This window comes from Branchiostoma lanceolatum, chromosome 1 (assembly GCF_035083965.1).
Source record: "Branchiostoma lanceolatum isolate klBraLanc5 chromosome 1, klBraLanc5.hap2, whole genome shotgun sequence".
NCBI classification, from domain to species: domain Eukaryota; kingdom Metazoa; phylum Chordata; class Leptocardii; order Amphioxiformes; family Branchiostomatidae; genus Branchiostoma; species Branchiostoma lanceolatum.
In genome coordinates this window covers 10,094,728-10,114,396 of record NC_089722.1, presented here as the reverse complement: position 1 = coordinate 10,114,396, position 19,669 = coordinate 10,094,728, and the positions used below count along the sequence as shown (strand labels likewise).

The following is a 19,669-nucleotide window of genomic DNA, read 5'->3' as shown; positions in this document are numbered from 1 at the left end:
TCACAATGCGCAATAATACGTTGAGGCATGCATACCTGTAGTGTTGCAGCTGATATAATTTCAAAAATTCGTGGAGCTTGGGAAATGACTGCGCTGAGACTCCATCACGAAATTATCCCTTCAAATTTGTGTCCTTACGGAAGAAAGTGCCTTACCTGCGCACATACGTCAGGAGAAACATGCCTCAGGAATTTCAGCACACTTCGCACTATGAACAAGAACATCATCTACATGATACAATCTAAAGGATCTGGCGAAAACGGACAAACACTGGCCATCATGATTAACGGTGACTGATCTTCTATCAAAATGGAGACCCCTATCTCAGTCCACTTCCAACCAACCGAGCTACACTGTCAGGGGGGTCCTGGGAGTCAATAAGCTTACATACAGCAGGACCAAAGACCTCTGAACACTACACCTAGAGGGTTTAAGCCGAGAGTCTCTGGAGAGAATTTGTCGTAACCGGCTTTATCATTAATACACAGAGATGATATCATTTCATACATGTACATCTAATACCTACTCTGCTGATAGCAATTTATAGACACCGATAATGGATGTTGATCATCGTACTTTCAGGAAAGTTAACAGAACCATGTCCACTTTCCATCTCCAAGCGTCCGGGTAACATGTCAACGTAGTCAACCCGTTTTTTCTCTTTCTTTGCGTCCATTAGTTCTTGCCTTTTCACAGATGTACATCTGTAGTATACATTCTACTGAGTCATTCTACTGACTGGGCACCCATCTTATACAGCGATTACCTAGAAAATATATACATTTTCAACTAAAGCAGTCTGTGCAAGATGTCAGGTTTACTGGCTAGTGTATATTCAGGCTAACGAAGACAGTTAGACATCATGTCGTATATTCTACCGATTTCGCAAAAAACGATGGACATCTATTTATTAAATAATAATTAATCTCTATAACGTTTTTCTCGAGTTCTTGTAAAACGGATTGCAACGTAACCAGGGTTTGTATTGTACCATTAATGAATGTCTAAATGATTGGAAACTGCCCACCAGTTAAATTCTAGGTGCATTAACGATCGAAGAGATCATCGTCATGTCGGTGCTGCTGCTCCCCATCAGAATACGGTGGAAGGGACGTGGAGTGGACTAGTCCTGCATTGTGTTCGTAAAGATTTAAAACAATAAGAAGGTGTGTCTGGGAAGCAAATAATGTTCAATATGGTAAAGTACAAGGATTCGCTTAATCGCAAAGAAAATTACGTTCTTTCGAAAATATCAAAGTAGTAGATATTTACCCGAGAAGGAAAGTCCAACTGACTCCCATTTCTTCTCCATCCGTGGAGGAGGACGAGGTTTAAGAGTACCGTACATCTCCTGTAGCTCCTGTAGGTCCTCCACACCGGAGTCAATGGTGCCGGTCTTATACACGTACTTCGGTACAGGAGGCATCGGGCGGGAGGCTGACAGGTCAAATGATTCTAAAATAAGTGGCTTTTGTAAGACTAGAATAAACATGTCTTTACAAATAGCAAAATCTCAAATTACTCTACTTTGTACAGTTGACTAGTTAGTTGAGAATCTGTTACTTTATATGCAATTCCAATAGCAATACTTCTATAATCGCTGCAGACAAGCATAATACTACAACATACCGTCTAGGTGGGACTTGCATATCCAGCCCTTCCTCTTGGCGATGAATAGAATAACCACAGCGACTGTCGCCACTAGAACCACTCCAGCACTGATAGAAATTACGATGACAAGCTTCGGAACGGATTCTGTCGAACAAATGTAATGTGTATTGTCATTTCAAATTGCATATACTAGTATGTTGTCTATCGGATTATAAATAATTACAATTTCTATGAAGAAGAGTTAACGGCAATGTAAATGTTGTTTGCATAAAATACCGCTCTTAGAGTATACGTCTACTACCTTTGATCTCTAAGTGTATGTTTCGTTTGGCAGTACCGAACATGTTGGTTGTTTTGCAGATGTAGATCCCGCCATCATTAACAGCTACATTTGTTATGGTCAGAGACGATGCCATTTCTTGGTTTCTTCTGGTTGTGACGATGCGGACATCATCATTGTCTAGCTCTGTCTCTAACTCATAGTTATTTCGCCATATCCATTCTACGCGAGATGGCAAAGGGTCAGCTGTAACAGTACAACCAAGCCGCACTGTTTCCCCATTATCAGAAGATATCATCGTCGTGTCACCTTCTCCTTCCATATATGGTTTTCCTGTACAAATACAAATCATGAGCTTTAACGCATAGTCAAATGCAATGTCAATTCGGTTAACGTTTTAAATCTCAGAGCGATACTTATAATGATAATGGCCTGGTCATTTAAAAGCTGTATCTTAGTCCTAGCTTGCTTTTATAAATTATGATAATATACCAACCTACAACATCGATGAAAATGTCCTTTGCCTCCTGTGGAAATCCACCACTTGTTGCCACGCACTGATACGTCCCCTCCATGTCGTAGCGAACCCGGTGGAACCGGAGTGGATTTTCCCAGTACAACTTTGTATTCTTCCGCCGCCACGTTACTTTTGGTTTCGGATTTCCCTCAACTAGACAGTTCAGAGAGAAGTGATTATCATCCTGCAGGGCAGTGACCTTGTCGTCCGTAGAGGGGTTGATCAACGGTGGGTCTGTTTGGAACCAAGTATTGGAGGTTAGCGTTAGAATCTTAGTTTTTCTACTGATTTAATTGTCTGTTGAGTATGTGAAAACTATTCGGTTTAAGGTTAGTAGAAGGTGCAAAAACATTGATATGATATTGTACCAGACATACTACAACAGTAGACACGTAATAGGACAACAAACTGACAATCTACAGAAAGGTAAGGATCTTTACTTACTCTGCGAATTGCTTTAATCGGCAGGTCTGGTGATTAAGAGAATAGAATGATATCTTGATACGTGTGTGAATGTGATTGTGAAGGTTTCATACGTACAGAGAACCTCCAAAGTCACAGTCCCGAAACCCAATGGAGGCACGCCGTTGTCCGCCGTACATTGGTAAGTCCCTGCATCTTGACGAGAAGTGCTTGGAATTCGGTATGACTTCTGCCTGAGGAACAAGATTAAGATGGACATTTTGTTATGATTCAATAGACCATATAATTTGATATCGTTGATAATTTGCTTCATTGCAGCACCATTGTCATTGTCGTCTAAAATGATTACCCGATGTTGCCTCTGAGTAATGCATGACGACCAGGTCTTGTCCAGCTGATGCTTGCAGGAGGATTGCTGTCAACCAGGCACCTCAGGTCGGCTGAGTCTCCCTCCATGACACGAACTGATGGGGTGGGGATAGAAACACTTGGAGGATCTACGGGGGCAAATTTAAAAAAAAAAGATGTTGTAGTTATTGACTTTCAAATGCGTTTAAAATGTACTGATGCGGCGGTTTTACTAGAGCCGAAGCATTTTTTCTTTTACAGAATGGACATCAACATGCGACTTACAATGCACCCGCAAAACCGTCCAGGCTTCTTGAGCAGAAGTGATTTCTGGAAATGGTTGGCTCGCTCTGCAGGTCAGGTTCATACCGTTATCCCACTTGGTCAGACGCCGGAGGATGAGGTCAAGCTCTACTTGACCTCCTCGTTTTTCCAGATTCGCATGTTGCCCTGTGAATGCCTCCGTCCCATTGTACCAGGTAAGTTGAGGCGGTGGATTGCCTCCTGAAGAGGTACAGCTTAGCTCAAGCTGCCGCCCCGCCTGACCCGGTACTTCTGCACCTCTCAATGCTGGAGGTTGTGGAACTGGAACTGAAATGCATTTTGATTGTACTTTTTTTTTTTACTTCGGAACTGCGTGTTCATTGAAAAGACAGCCTTATGTGAATTATATCAAGAATCAGATGCATTATGTACCTTAGTCCTTAACTTACCTACTATAGTCAACTTTGCTTCTCTTGGAATTAGACCAAATATGTTGCACGTGTAAGCTCCTTCATCCTCAAGGCGAGCGTCCTGGAGTCGTAAATGAAACTCTCCTTTCTCCAAGTCCCCAACAACCTGAGGGATTGACACACATCAAGGAAGTGTTAATATACATCAATGATACACATGGTATAATATTTTGCCAAGGCCGAGCTAGAATTGATTTCTAGGATTTTTCCAACTATTGATGCATTCCTATCGTATGATAAAACAATAACTATCCAATAATATGTCTGTGTACACTGCTGTGTTATCACGTGAAGTTATCAGTAAATGATGATGACTTGAAGACAGAATGACCTGGTAGCGTGGGTATTTTGGGTCCACTCTCCGACCAGATGAGATGACTCGTCCGGATGACCTAGCCCAGCTAACAACATCATCTGGTGATAAGTCACGGAAGCTGCAGAGAAGTGTGGCTGTATTGCCCAGTAGAACAGCGGTGGGAAGTGGAACTGCATTGTAGCTGACACCACCAGCTGTAATACATTCATCGATTTATCGAGTTGAACAGGCACATGGAAAATAGTATATCTTATCAGAGAACTTGAATGTTGATATACATGTAGCGACGATGTCATTGAAGAACATTATCCTCCACACCAATACCACAATGCACTACTGTAGGAGAGAAGTTGACAGTGATGACAGCAATCTAAAAAATGTCAGTGATGCGTAGAAAATACCTCAAACAACGACAAGACCAATTAGATAACATATTCACAATCTTTGGCCCATAAGTGTGTCATGACAACCTAGTTCTCGCCGTTTACGTCGCATTTGCTACACTTGAAAAGCAATCAGTACGTGAAAATTGTAAAAGACTCGATCTTCTGAGGGAACATCTGCGTTTATCTAGCTCAAGGTCAAAGCTGAAAATAATGCTGTCTCGGCTACGTAGGGAGGCCACGATGCCAGCAGATTGTGCGTTATCTTCAATAAACATTAAATAGGCCGTCTACTGACAATCTTTTTTTTGCGCAGAACGAAAGGAATAAAGCAAATACATTAAAAGTGTTCTGTTTGAAACCTGCAATTCATAAAACAATGCGTGAATTGTGATTATTTCACACAATGAAAATGCAGAAAGGAGTCTTCAAGAACCCTACAAGTCACATATCTTAAATTGATTTGAACTTCTTTTTCACTAATTTAAACCGGGTCTTACTCCTTGTCTTACTTCATTTTACAAGCGGAGTACTCAAGCATGCCTGTTTCCCTGTTAGCTCCTTTAGCTGTTAAAGTAGCAGCCTTGTTATGTCATCCGGTGAATATCACTCCGTACAATGGACATGATTGATGATGCGCTTGGGCTCTGGATTCTATCGTGTAAATCTGGCCCTCAGAGATGGTTCAACAGGATTCCTGTAGTGACCTATGGTTTGAAATGCTTTTATAAGCATCCGCTGGTAGACGTAAACTGAGTGCGCAGTGAGAAGCTGAAGATATCAGAGATTACACAGAGCCAAATGGGAGTGCCTATTAAAAGTATCAAGGATACTTTCCTATCTATATACAGGTAGACAAGCCTATGTTTTCATATAAATTTGTTTCAAAACTCAAATCGTAGTCAATGTCCATAGAATTATCGGACGAATGGTCGGCGGTCAAACTGCTTGCAGGGTCTACACACAAGGTTGTTTTTCTGTGGTTTGATTGAATAAAGATTCTCTTCGTTTTGTGTGTGTCATTCATCTTGACTGAAATATAATCGTAATTTTAGTAAAAGAAAGTATTTGCCCTTGGAAACATTCAAAGGATCAGCAAACTTGCTCCAAATTTTTAGCGTCTTCACACGTAAAAGGAATACTGATGGCGTTATTGAGAAAAAACAGTTCTATTTGATTATAGCAACAGTAAGGTCAATTGCAGACCGGCAGCGCTTGTAGCTTGAGCTGATGCATTGTTATAAGTGGCAGACTCAATGATGATAATCGCACAGGGTTACTATACATCTCATAATGGATCGGTCTGTAATGCAGGTGATAACAGAGGTCCCGTAATACCTCTTAGCAACATTCATATTGCACGGGTCAGTTTCATGTTCACCGAACCGTTCCATGTTCTCTTTACGCCAATTTTCTTCGTGAATGTATCATTGCCAACGGTTATGTAAGACTGCATTGACTAGGATGAGGTGGTAGAATTAGGTCATACACCATTGCTGATATCATATAAGCTTTAAATAAATGACCATAAAGTGTATACACAAAATACTGTAACGCTTTTCAGGCTGTAGTCACTAGGTCATGTTCATTTTTAACAGTGGCAGTTTTATTCTTTGTGAATCATACGCTCCTGCTATTGATTAAGCCGTTAGTGGTGTATTTTTTTCGGTGCTCATAGAGACAATATGCCTGCTTGACATAAATAAGGCATGCATCATTCTGTATTTCAATGTGCCTTGGGCATGTAATAATGTGGGCATTAAAGTAATATTTTACACATTTGTAGTGTAATATCAATAGTATCAAATTCTGATAAACGGGTAAAGTTGATAAATCATCAAAGATATGATGAAGACGGATGACTTTGTTTGACAGTGGTTAACCTGTTAGCCTTGACATTATCAACGTTATTATAATCAATAATTATGAACCATGATCAGAGACAACGTATGATAATGATAAGAGATATTACTTCGCATGTAATTACATGACATTGTTTTAGTCATAAAAAAGCAGGATGCATCAGTAACATCAGCCGTCTTCTACATTATTGTCTTCTCAAGCTTCGAATGGAACCAAGTTTCCCGCGTATTTCACAGACAAAAATTCACACAATTAGGGTAACGAGCTCATCACCGTCACGATGTGACCGTACCAGTGACCGTGAAGGTCAAGTCATGATTATTCTTACAAGGGGCAGGAATGAAGGGTCAAAGGGTAAAAGGGGGCGGAATAATTAGCGTCAGGGCAGGGGTCATGTTATTTGTCTGATCAGTCGAAGGGAAACGTGAATTCTCTATGACCGGATGTGCTACATTTAGATCTAGTTATCACAAAGACGCAACAAGTCTGATAACAGAGATGTATCAACAGATCTAGAACTCCAACACAGCAGGCTTCTAGAAAACAAACGACGCCCTGCTAAATTTACATAATGGAATCCATGTCTTGACCAAGCTAAACTGCTGTTCCATTAAAAAAGAAGATGCAGACGAGATATCAATGTGAGGACTACACCTTACCTACATTTGCTGATACCCCGTACAGACAAAATTGTGGTATAGCTGGTATCAAGATGTCGCAACCAGTAATGAAAATATTGATTAGTAGCACTTACCTTGAGGAAGAAGAGTGAATAACACAGCTACAGTAAGCATACAGACGTTCCTACGAGAAGGCATCTTGTTTTTTCTACGCCCAGCAGCTTTGTGGCAAACCGGCGAGTCGAAGCCCGGCTTAGTCTAGATAAGACAACAGCCGTAAGGACCATATAGGGGAAACTAGATCGTCTCCTGGCGCATCAATATGGCATTTCAAGAAGCAGACAGGCAATAAAGCGTCTCGTCTGGCATTTCACTGACTGATTCAGTGTGTATCAGTCCGCACACACCCATAGACCTAGGCCCTGAATGAAAGCCTTCCACGGCCCTCGGGAAAAGCTGAACACATTATTTCGGCTGGAAGATCCACGTAATGTGTTCCAATTACATTATGTCATCCATAATGCATAGCCTAAGTCAGTTAGTAAAGATTTGGTGCACAACTTCCAGGAACAATGATATTATGAAGTTGCAGAAGGCTACATATATGTCAGAGAGGAAAAGCTTAAATCTTACCCAGAAAGGAAGACGATAAATTTTGCTAAGATACATGTATTTGTTGATAACCTATCGTAGGCTTTTGGCCTTTTTTAAGAGAATAACGATAACTACAAGGTTTAGTTTATGGGCAGAGTATATGAGATTCATTTCTTTTGCAGAACATTACATTTATGTTTCGTAGTTATCTTAGTTATCTTTTATTAATTTAGTTATTGACATAGAAGTAAATTGCCTTGACGGTAACAGTCAGTCATGTTTTTTTTAATTGATTTGTGCTTGGCTACAGCTTAATTTTCAATACTGAAAGGTTCTATCAGTGAGGACACGTGCGATTACAACTTGTACTGCAGCAAATATTATGCAGTCAATGTAGTAGATGCAGCATGGTGTAGAGATTTTTGAAGGCATCATGGTCTCAATTCTGTACACATAAAAGCTGTAAATATCTGGAGGATCTCTCTAGAATTAGTATTTTCATTATTAGCTATGTCTGCGCGAATGAATATGTTCATGTTGTTTCGTCAAATTAAACTCACATGGAGATCTTAAATTGGAATTTGAACTGTACCTGGACACCAACGAGACAATTGCACAGCGAAAATCGCCTTGTATATAATTGGCTTTATTTCTTTTACATATATATTGAGTATTGACATAATACCAAATGTCAATCATATACTACAAGTATCGACATGGGAACACATGCCACGAGACCCCATGTTAGTTTGTACATCTACGTTGTATGATGAACAACTACAAAATCAGCGCAATAGCCTATTGATGTCTGTTACATTAACTTTAAATCACCAAAAGACACATCTTTCAATTTCGCATAGGACATACGCAAATTCTCACAATGCGCAATAATACATTGAGGCATACGTGTTGTCCTAACATATATCTATTTGTTGTGTTGCAGATGATATCATTTTAGAATTCCTGTAGTTAAGGAAATGACTGCGCTGGGACTCCGCATTCGGCCGGTCTTGAAGGAGACAAACATCATCACGAAAAGCATCCCTTCGAATTTGTGTCCTTGCGGAAGAAAGTGCTTTATCAGCTCAAATACGACAGGAGGAACAAGCCCTAGGAATTTCATAGCGCTTCTCACTTCAAGAACATCATCTTCATGATACAATGTAAGAGACCCGGTGAAACCGGACAAACACTCGCAATCATGGTTTACGGTCACCGATCTTCGATTGAGTGGGACGAAGACACTCCTAAGCTAGTCCACGTGAACTAATCGAGCTAAACTGTCACGGACATGGAGGTCATGGGACTCAAGAAGCTTACATACAGCAGGACCAAATACCTCACATCACCGACGCAGAGAATTGTACTGGGTACATCAGCTCTGAACACTACACCTAGAGGATCTAAACTGAGAGTCTCTGGAGATAACTTATCGTAACCGGCTTTATCATTGATACACAAAGATTGTATTATTTCACACATGTACATCTAATACCTACTCTGCTGACAGCACTTTATAGAACCGATAATGGATGCTGATCATCATACTGTCCGGGAAACATGTCAAAGTAGTCAACCTGTTCTTTCTCTTCCTTTGCTTCCATTAGTTGTTGCCTTTTTACAGATGTTTAACTGTGGTACACAGAGCTATTCCAATGACTGTGCACCCATATTGTTCAGCGCTGACCTGGAACATATATATCCACTTAACAAAAATAGACTGTATATGATGACAGGTTTACTGGCAAGTATATATTCATGCTAACAACGACAGTTGATACACCTCAATAAATCATGTTGTATATTTCTGCCGATTTCAACTAAAACGATTCATGCAACATCTATTATTGCAACAAGAATTTATCACTACTTTGTTCTTCTCGAGTTCTTGTAAAACGGATTGTAGCGTAACCATGGATTGGTATAAGACCATTAATCAATGTCTATATAAACTGCCCACCAGTTAAAAGTGCATTAACGATCAAAGAGATCATCGTCATGTCGGTGCTGCTGATCCCCATCAGAATACGGTGGAAGGGACGTGGAGTGGACAAGTCCTGCATTGTTTGTAAAAATGTAAAAGAACATCTTAAGAAAGATGATTGTGTGTCTGAGAAGCAAAGGAATGTTTAAGAATATGGTTAACGGCACAAGAATATGGTTACGCTAATATCGTAAAGAAAATTGCGTTGTTGAAAAATATTAAAGTAGTAGATATTTACCCGAGTAGGAAAGTCCAACTGACTCCCATTTCTTCTCCACCCGTGGAGGAGGGCGAGGTTTGAGGGTACCGTACATCTCCTGTAGCTCCTGTAGGTCCTCCACACCGGAGTCAATGGTGCCGGTCTTGTACACGTACTTCGGTACGGGGGGCATCGGGCGGGAGGCTGACAGGTCAAACGATTCTAATAAAAAAGTGGCTTTTGTAAGACTAGAATAAACATGTCTTTAGCGAAATCTCAAATCACTCTACCTTGTACAGTTGACTAGTTAATAATAACTTTATTGCATAACAATTGCACAAGGTACAAAGTATGGCATTCACTGGTACATATATAACATTCTAACAGGCTAACCAATCTATCTAATACAATGTTGTGTAGTAGTCTATCTTATACAATATGGTGTAGTAGTATGGGATGACAATGGGATTTTACAATCATAGGAGGAGTTTCTTACGTCTGGACATTCTTTGATATATATTCCAATGTATATCATGCATGGGTTGTCACATGTCATTATGTATATAAATTTGCTGTTCAAGTCCATTGAGATAAATCCTAAGTTAATTGAGTATCTGTTACTTCCTTTGCAATGCCGAAAGCAATAATTCTATATTCACTGCAGACAAGCATAACAGAAAAGCATACCGTCAAGGTGGGACTTGCATATCCAGCCCTTTTTCTTGGCGATGAATAGAATAACCACAGCAACTGTCGCCACCAACACAACTCCAGCAGTGATAGAAATTATGATGACAAGCTTCGGAACGGATTCTGTCGAACAAATGTAATGTGTATTATCATATCCATTCGCATATATAATGTTTATAGCTTTATTAATCATTACAATCTTTAAGAATCAGAATAAACGACAATGTAAATATCGTATGCATGATACAGGTCTAAGAGGATACGTATACTACCTTTGATCTCTAAGTGTATATTTCGTTTGGCAGTACCAAACATGTTGGTTGTCTCGCAGATGTAGCTTCCACCATCCTTAATAGCCACATTTGGTATGGTAAGTGACGATGTCATTTCTTGGTTTCTTCTGGTTGTGACGATGCGGGAATCAGCATTATCTAGCTCTGTCTCCACCCCATAGTTATTTCGCCATATCCATGCGACACGAGATGGCAAAGGGTCAGCTGTAACAGTACAGCCAAGCCGTACTGTTTCCCCAGTGTGAGCAGATATCATCGTCGTGTCGCCTTCTCCTTCAACAAAGGGTTTACCTTGAAAAATGTAGGAAATACATGTCATGTGCCTCGACGCACAGTCATTGACTATCTGCATTTGGTTAAAATTATAGATATTAAAGTAATAGAAGATAATGTTATAATGTTATTTAATAACTTTTATGATTTAGTCATTTCAAGGCTGTATCTCAGCGCTTGCTTGCTTCTAAAAGTTATAGTGAAGTACTAACCCACAACATCGATGAAAATGTCCTTAGTCTTCTCAGGAAATCCATTACTTGTTGCCACGCACTGATACGTCCCCTCCACGTCGTAGCGCACCCGGTGGAACCGGAGTGGGTTTTCCCAGTACAACTTTGTATTCTTCCGCCGCCACGTTACTTTTGGTTTTGGGTTTCCCTCCACGAGACAGTTCAGAGAGAAGCCATCGTCATCTTGCAGGGCGGTAACCTTGTTGTTCATTGATGGATTGATCAACGGTGGGTCTGTTTGGGTCAAGTATTAAAGATAATTGTTAATTTCTATTCTTATTTAAATTGTCTGATTATTGTCTGAAAATGATACAGCAACTACAAAGTAGAATGTGCAAAAACATTGATATTGTACCTGACATATTACACCAGTAAACACGTAATTGACACTAAAACCGACGATCTACAGATTCATAAGGAGCTTTACTTACTCTGCTAACTGCTTTATAAGTGGAGAATGGGATGATATATGGATATACATATGTGTGAAACTAGTGGATATTTCAAACTTACAGAGAACCTCCAAAGTCACAGTCCCCACACCTGATGGAGGTACACCGTTTTCCGCAGTGCATTGGTAAGTCCCTGCATCTTGACGAGAAGCGCTGGGAATTCGGAATGTCCTCTGCCTGTCGATCAAGATTAAGACGCAATTAACCATAATTTGATATTGTTTCCATTTTGCTTATCATAAATACTACAGCAGAAATAGTCAACAATATTTTGATAACTAAACGTCGTTGTTGGCTGAAGCCATTGTTACCCGATGTTGCCACTGAGTAATGCAGGACGACCAGGTCTTGTCCAGCTGATGCTTGCAGGAGGATCGCTGTCAACCAGGCACCTCAGATCGGCTGAGTCTCCCTCTATGACACGAACCGATGGAATGGGGATAGTAACACTTGGAGGATCTACAGGTGCAAATAACAAATATGAAAGCTGTAATAATCGACTTTCAAATGCGTTTAGAAATGTACTAATGTAGTGAATTTACTAGAGCTGTAGTCTGCCATAGTCATAGCAAATTCTTTTGTTTACAAAATAGACGTCAACATGCGACTTACAATTCACTCGCAGAACAGTCCATGATTCCTGAGCAGAAGTGATCTCTGGAAATGGTTGGCTCGCTCTGCAGGTCAGGTTCATACCGTTATCCCATTTGGTCAGACGCCGGAGGATGAGGTTAAGCTCTACTTGACTTTCACGTTCTTCATATGTCACATGTTGGTCAGTAAATTCCTCTGTCCCATTGTACCAGGTAAGCTGAGGCTGCGGATGACCTCCTGAGGAGGTACAGCTTAGCTCCAGCTGTTGTCCGGCTTTACCTGGCACTCCTGCACCTCTCAGTGTAGGGGTCTGGAGAACTGGAACTGAAATGAAATCCATCTTATTGACCCCATTGTTACCGTGGGAATATGTATTCTATGACAGAATACAAATTTCATATCATGGCAAAACAAACCCAAAAAAATCACCAAGAAAGCCAAGCGACATCAACGCGAACCATCTGCAGTACTATCACACTAAGTATTGCTTACCTACTACCGTCAACTTTGCTTCTTTAGGTGTAAGACCAAATATGTTACAAGTGTAAGCTCCTTCATCCTCTAGGTAAGAATCCTGAATGCGTAAATGAAACTCTCCTTTCTGCACGTCACCAACAACCTAAGAGGTCAACAATGATTAAAACATGTTTCAATGTATATTTGATATATACAATTTTAAATCATTCTGATCCGGAAATGGAGTCGACCATGATTTTTTTTCTCATACCTCAATTTCAACAACACAAACAGTGGGAATACATGATGCCGGCTTTCCACCGCTGTGTTGTCACATTAAGATAGATTCTTTTAAATACAGACAGACCTGGAAGCGCGGGAAATTTGGATCCACCCTCCGGCCAGATGTAATGACTCTTCCAGATAACTTCCTAGCCCAACTAACAACATCATCTGGTGACAAGTCATGGAAGCTGCAGTGCAGTGTAGCTGTATGGCCTTGTAGAACAGCGGTTGGCAATGGAACAGCATTGTAGCTGACGCCACCAGCTGTAATACAAACATCGATATAAGGGGTTAGCTGGCACATCATAGATGAGTCAAGTACTTTTAGGCTGATATACCAGTGATGCTATTGAAATACAGATATCCACCACCCCAATAGCACACCATACTACCTAGGAGAAAAGTTGTTAGCGATGATAGCAATCGAGTGAATGTCAGTGATGTATGTAAAATACCCCAAACAAGGACAAGACCAATTAGATAAAATGTTCACAATCTCTATTCCCGTTAAAGTGTCATGACCGCATGATCATGGCCGTTAACGACCTAAATGTCACATTTGCTATACTTTAAAAGCAATCAGTACGTGAACACCGTGAAAGACTTGATCTTTTGAACGAGCATCTGCGTGCACAAGCTCAAGTTCAAAGCTGAGGTAATGTTGTCTCAGCTACGCAGAGAGGCGTTCATGGTAGTATATGGTGTGTCGGCTTCAATAAACATCAAATAGGCCGTTTACTGGCCAATTTGCGCAGAACGAAAGGCATAAAAGATACAATAAAAGTGCTCTGTTTCAAACCTTCCATTCTTAAGGCAATGCGTTAATTTTGATCATTTCACGCAATGAAAATGCATAAAGGAGCCTTAAAGAGGCCTACAAGTCACATATCTAAAATTGATTTGAAATTCCGTTTCACTAATCTAAACCAGGTCTTACTGCTTGTCTTACTTCATTTTACAAGCCGAGTACTCAAGCATGCCTGTTTCTCCTGTTAGCTCCGTTAGCTGTTACAGTAGCAGCCTTGTTATGTCAACCGGTAAATGACACTTCGTACAATGGCCATGATTGATGATGCGCTTGGGCTCTGGATTCTATCGTGTAAATCTGGCCCTCAGAGATAGTTCAACAGAATTCCTGTAGTGACCTATGGTTTGAAATGCTTTTATAAGCACCCGCTGGTAGACGTCAACGGAGTACGTACTAGTAAGAAGCTGAAGATATCAGAGATTGCACAGAGCCAAACGGGAGTGCCTATTAAAGAATCAAGAATACTTTACTATCTGCATACAGGTAGACAAGCCTATGTTTTCATGTAACTTTGTTTCAATACTCAAATCGTAGTCAATGTCCATAGAATTATCGGACGAATGATCGGCGGTCAAACTGATTGCGGGTCAACGCTAAGGTTGTTTTTCTGTGATTGAATAAAGATTCTCTTCGTTTTGGGTGTATCATTCATCTGGACTAAACTATAATGGTAATTTTAGTAAACGGAAGTATTTGCTCTTGGACACATTCGAAAGATCAGCGAACCTTGCTCTAAAGCTTCAGCGTCCTCACACGTTAAAGGAATACTAATGGCGTTATTGAGAACAAACAGTCCTGTTTGATTATAGCAACAGTAAGGTCAATTGCAGACCGGCAACGCCTGTAGATGAACTGGTGCATTGTTATAAGTGGCAGACTCAAAAATGATGATCGCGCAGTGTTGGTATATATCTTATAAGGATCGGTCTGTAATGCAGGTGATAACAGAGGTCCCGTAATACCTCTTAGCAACATTCGTATTGACCGGGTCAGTTTCATGTTCAGTGAACTGTTCCATGTTCTCGTCACGCCAATTTTCTTCGTGAATGTATCATCACCAACTGTTATGTAAGACTACGTTGACTAGGATGAGGTGGTAGAATTAGGTCATATACCATTGCTAATACCATATAAGCTTTGAATAGATAACCATAAAGTATATCCACAAAATATTGTAACGCTTTTCAGGCTGTAGTCATGCACTAGGTCATGTTCATTTTACACACAGCGGCAGTTTTATTCTTTGTGAATCATACGCTCCTGCTATTGATTTACCTGTTAGTGATGTATTTTTTCTCGGTGCTCATATAAACATCATGCCTGCTTGACATGAATTAGGCATGTATCATTTTGTATTTCAATGTGCCTTGGGCATGTAATAATGTGGGTATTAAAGTACTATTTGACACATTTGTAGTGGAGATGGCATGTAATATCAATAGTATCAAATTCTGATAAACGGGTAAAGTTGATAAATCATCAAAGATATGATGAAGACGGATGACTTTGTTTGACAGTGGTTAACCGGTTAGCCTTGACATTATTATGTTATTATAATCAATAATTATGAACCATGATCAGAGACAACGTATGATAATGATAAGAGGTATTACTTCGCATGTAATTGCATGACATTGTTTTAGTCATGAAAACGCAGGATGCATCAGTAACATCAGCCGTCTTCCACATTATTGTCTTCTCAAGCTTCAAATAGAACCAAGTTTCCCGCGTATTTCACAGACAAAAATTCACACAATTAGGGTAACAAGCTCATCACCGTCACGATGTGACCGTACCAGTGACCGTGAAGGTCAAGCCATGATTATTCTTACAAGGGACAGGAATGAAGGGTCAAAGGGTAAAAGGGGAGGAATAATTAGCGTCAGGGCAGGGGTCATATTACTTGTCTGATCAGTCAACGGGAAACATGAATTCTCTGTGACCTGATGTACTACATTTAGATCTAGTTATCACAAAGACGCAACGAGTCTGATAACAGCGATAGATCAACAGAATTCCAACACAGCGGGACTCTAGAAAATAGACGACGCCCTGCTGAATTTTCATGAAGGAGAATCCATTTCTTGACCATGCAAGAAACAAACGACTCCCTTTTTTCATAATTGAGTCCGATTGTTGACTAAGACTGTTGTTCTAAAGATGATCTAGACAAGATATCGATACGAGAATAACGCCTTACCTACATTTACTGATACCCCGTACACACAAAACCGTGGTATTGCTGGTATCAAGATGTCGCAACCAGTAATGAAAATATTGATTAGTAGCACTTACCTTGAGGAAGAATAGTGAATAACACAGCTACAGTTATAATGCAGACGTTCATGTGAGCAAGTACCATGTTTACTCTCTGGCCAGCAGCTTGGTGGCAATATGGTGCGTCGAAGCCAGTCTCTGTCTAGATGTGACAGCTGCCGTAAAGACCATATAGGGGAAAACTAGATCGTCTCTGGGCGCATCAATATGGCATTTAAAGGAGCAGAAAGGCACGAAAGCGTCTCGTCTGGCATTTCACTGACTGATTCAGTGTGTATCAGTGCGCACATACCCATAGACCCAGGCCCTAAATGGAAGCCTTCTACGGCCCTCGGGGTGAGCTGAACACATTAGTTCGGCTGGAAGATCCAAGTAATGTGTTCCAATTACATTATGTCATCCATAATGTCAGTTAGTAAAGATTCGGTGCACAACTTCCACCAACAATGAGAGCCTGCAAATTTGTCTGCACAGGAAATAGAAATACCTACTTAGCTAAACATCACTATTTTGATAAGATAATTGATGATTTCTAATCCTGTGTTCCAAATATATCAATTGTCAAAAGTTAAACACTCATGTGCCCCTTTTGAATCCTTTATTGCTATTATGTTTGAGATTATCATAGCCAATGTTGCTCTGCAGTCAAATGTTAAAATTCATGACAGCAACTGTAATTTACGGAGCCTAATCAAGGTAACGTAATGTGACGTCGAATAGTCGGCATGCAATGTTTAGATGGCAGTTACCGACGAAGGTCTAGAAATACCTTGCTGTGAGGACGCGTGCGGTTATACCTATAACTGCAGCCTAACTGGATTCTGCCAGTTGTCATCAGAGACCAGTGGGCGTTGATTTATCAGGTCATTAGCATTAGCTAGACAAGCGGATCTGACACTTATTTATACAGATATCTCTTATCGATGATCTTACTAGCTATGTCCATTCATATAATTTAATTACTGAGGTGCACCGAAACATGTATGAACGTCAACTGATAGGTAATTACATAAATGGCTGCGAAACCTATTCCCATTGCCAACATGATTTGACTCTGTAGATATTTCCTTATCAGAATATAGAATTTATGAAGATTATTTTTGGCAGTTGCATAATGAGAGAATAAGCCTGTCCTGTTTGTCATTGAACAGTCAGTGGCGCCCCCTCTCAATGCACAGCTCTCACTGCAGCGACAAGTCAGTATGAGGCGTCACTTAACATGTTGTTGATTTATCATACATTTTACATTTTATCTAATTACATCAGATGTTTGTTTTTGCCTTTTTAAACATTTGAGTAAATGAGGTGCATATTCTGACGTTTGAAATCGATTGGCGATGGTCGAAAAAGACTTGAAAGAAATGGTAGCTATTTGCATATTTCTGATTTCCTCTTCGCCCATAGTGTTTCGGAATGACCCTTCCGAGGGCTCATAAACTCGCCGGGTAGTCCATTACCACGGTCTCGACGTCTGGAAATCCAATTAACCTTTGGTGGATTCCCATTAGACAGCTGGAGAGCATGAGTGCTGGTCAGAAGGAGTTTTGATGTTAGTTCCTGCCTGAAGAGATTTTTAAGACTGCATATTAGGCTCACGACGAATTTACCCACTGACTTCATAGTGGTATTATGACCATTTTGAAATTGTACCTCTTGGACTATGTGTATATATATATATATATATATATACATGGAGAGGAGAAGTGACATCTTTGTACAGATCAGATAGATGACAGCACATTGTTAACAAGGACCTGTGTATTATACTGTACACGGCGCCTGCATACCGAGATATTTAGCACCATCTCAAAACTCTAATGTATCTGGCATGCAAAGTTGATTTGCATTATATTCGATCTTTCACCAACTCCGCTAATAGGAAATCGTTTATCCATGCCAAATCTTAGACTGTCAGACGTCTTTCCTTTCTGTCACAATACTAGTCAAGATGTCTTCGCTGTCTAACTGCATTGTTAACCTTGTAAACCCAATCAGTCCACATGAAATATTCAAAAATAGCGTATTCCACATCTCTAACTAGAAGCTGCCTTCTCTATTCCTGTCACGTATGGATCTTCAAGTTAATGGGTGGCAAGTCTTCCCACCACCCCGGTCCTGGTGCCCCGTAGAGCCGCTCATTATTTCATCAGCCTCGCCTGCCCTACCTGAGAAGAACACTCTCTAACGTAAAGATCACTACCATCGCAAAGTGCCTCACAGGGGAGCAGGGGTGCTGATATAGAGGGAGCAATTGAGGTCACAGTTGCAAAAGCTATCAAACCAATCTGGGCCTAGCATGTTCAATCCGTTTAAACATAGGTGTCGAAGAAAACAGGGTATCAGAGATTATCACAGAGCGTATCTTTGTTGTCGGCTTATATTAAGCTTACATCTTAGATTTGGTGGAAAACGTAGATTACAAAGAATTGTACAAAAGAATAAGCCTCATCGTCTCTGCCTTCCATACCGTATGACGAGTTGGATAAAATCTGATAAACGATATGCTGCCGAGTGGGGGCAATGTACAATCATGATGTAGAATTGCTTTTTCAATGATTAATGACGTCTAATTTAGACTACATTGTCCTCAGCGCACGCCACACAGATCTGTACTTAAAGAGTAAAATATGTCTTACATCAGTCGCAGTCCTTGACATTTTATACTAAATATATCTATGTAGATCAATTTTACGGAATATCATTTGATTTCTTTATGGATAGAACAAAGAGCAATAACTGCTAGTGTTTTTGATGAACCAGCATGAGTAATGTTTTTTTCTAGATTATCAATTGATTCTTTCTCTTATATACCTTGGGGTATATGTAATATGCAAATGCATTCAGGAAATGTCAAAAGCTAACTTTATGGTTGTTTGTTGTAACTTAGTATTTCTTTGTCTTTGTTTAAAATAGGTATACGTGATCCTCCAGGTAATAAAAATACGTTACTCGCTAAAATATATTTTCGTACCTTTTGAGTTCTCAGTATATTTACACCGTCGTTGTACCGACGTTTTTAGTAGTTCCCGTTTATGAAGCATATATCAGAGTCTTCACGTGTACTCTACATGTCCACAGTCATGGTCTGATGATGCCTTAGTGGAATGGACAGCTGAAAGGCGTTAACAAATGACCGTCATTACAACTGGGAATTAATTGTACTCCTTGGAAATCTATCACTTGTTGAGACTTATCGTCCTCTGTGAACAATCAACGTCCATGTCCAACAAATCATTGCCCGTAGAGGCTGATTCTTCATTTACCGCTACGCCGAACCTAACTACAATCTGTTCCAATGGTAAAATCTTAGCAGCGAAGTAGAATATCTTGACATAGTGTTGACATCGAGAAAAGAGTACTGAGTTTTGCTATCGTTAATAATATTTCCATTTAAAAGATGAATTCGGACAATGTTCCTCACAACTATGTATCACTT

At 40.2% G+C, this 19,669-nt stretch overlaps 2 protein-coding genes across 2 annotated transcripts; both read right to left on the bottom strand.

Moving 5' to 3' along the window:
* Positions 1-1,046: 1,046 nt before the first annotated feature.
* Positions 1,047-3,623, bottom strand: LOC136428495 (kin of IRRE-like protein 1). The gene is made up of 7 exons (XM_066418100.1): positions 3,600-3,623; positions 2,956-3,064; positions 2,388-2,642; positions 1,913-2,224; positions 1,630-1,755; positions 1,273-1,455; positions 1,047-1,129 (listed from the first exon to the last, which is right to left on the bottom strand). The coding sequence occupies exons 1-7, from the start codon at positions 3,621-3,623 to the stop codon at positions 1,047-1,049; spliced, it is 1,092 nt and encodes a 363-aa protein (XP_066274197.1).
* Positions 3,624-8,345: 4,722 nt separating this feature from the next.
* Positions 8,346-11,572, bottom strand: LOC136428433 (kin of IRRE-like protein 1). Its single transcript, XM_066417971.1, has 5 exons — positions 11,341-11,572; positions 10,835-11,146; positions 10,560-10,685; positions 9,912-10,094; positions 8,346-9,746 (listed from the first exon to the last, which is right to left on the bottom strand). Exons 1-5 carry the CDS (start codon positions 11,570-11,572, stop codon positions 9,664-9,666), a joined length of 936 nt encoding a protein of 311 aa, XP_066274068.1. The 3' UTR covers positions 8,346-9,663.
* Between the last annotated feature and the right edge of the window lie 8,097 nt (positions 11,573-19,669).

Coding starts and splice junctions, on each gene's coding strand:
- LOC136428433 (XM_066417971.1), bottom strand. CDS start 11,572: ATGAACAACAAGGTTACCGCCCTGCAAGATGACGATGGCTTCTCTCTG. Junction 11,147..11,340: donor CATTTTCATCGATGTTGTGG/GTTAGTACTTCA, acceptor ACATTTTTCAAG/GTAAACCCTTTGTTGAAGGA. Junction 10,686..10,834: donor TATACACTTAGAGATCAAAG/GTAGTATACGTA, acceptor TTTGTTCGACAG/AATCCGTTCCGAAGCTTGTC.
- LOC136428495 (XM_066418100.1), bottom strand. CDS start 3,623: ATGCGAATCTGGAAAAACGAGGAG. Junction 3,065..3,599: donor GAATCTGGAAAAACGAGGAG/GTCAAGTAGAGC, acceptor CTTGTTCCTCAG/GCAGAAGTCATACCGAATTC. Junction 2,643..2,955: donor TCGGGACTGTGACTTTGGAG/GTTCTCTGTACG, acceptor GGTTCCAAACAG/ACCCACCGTTGATCAACCCC.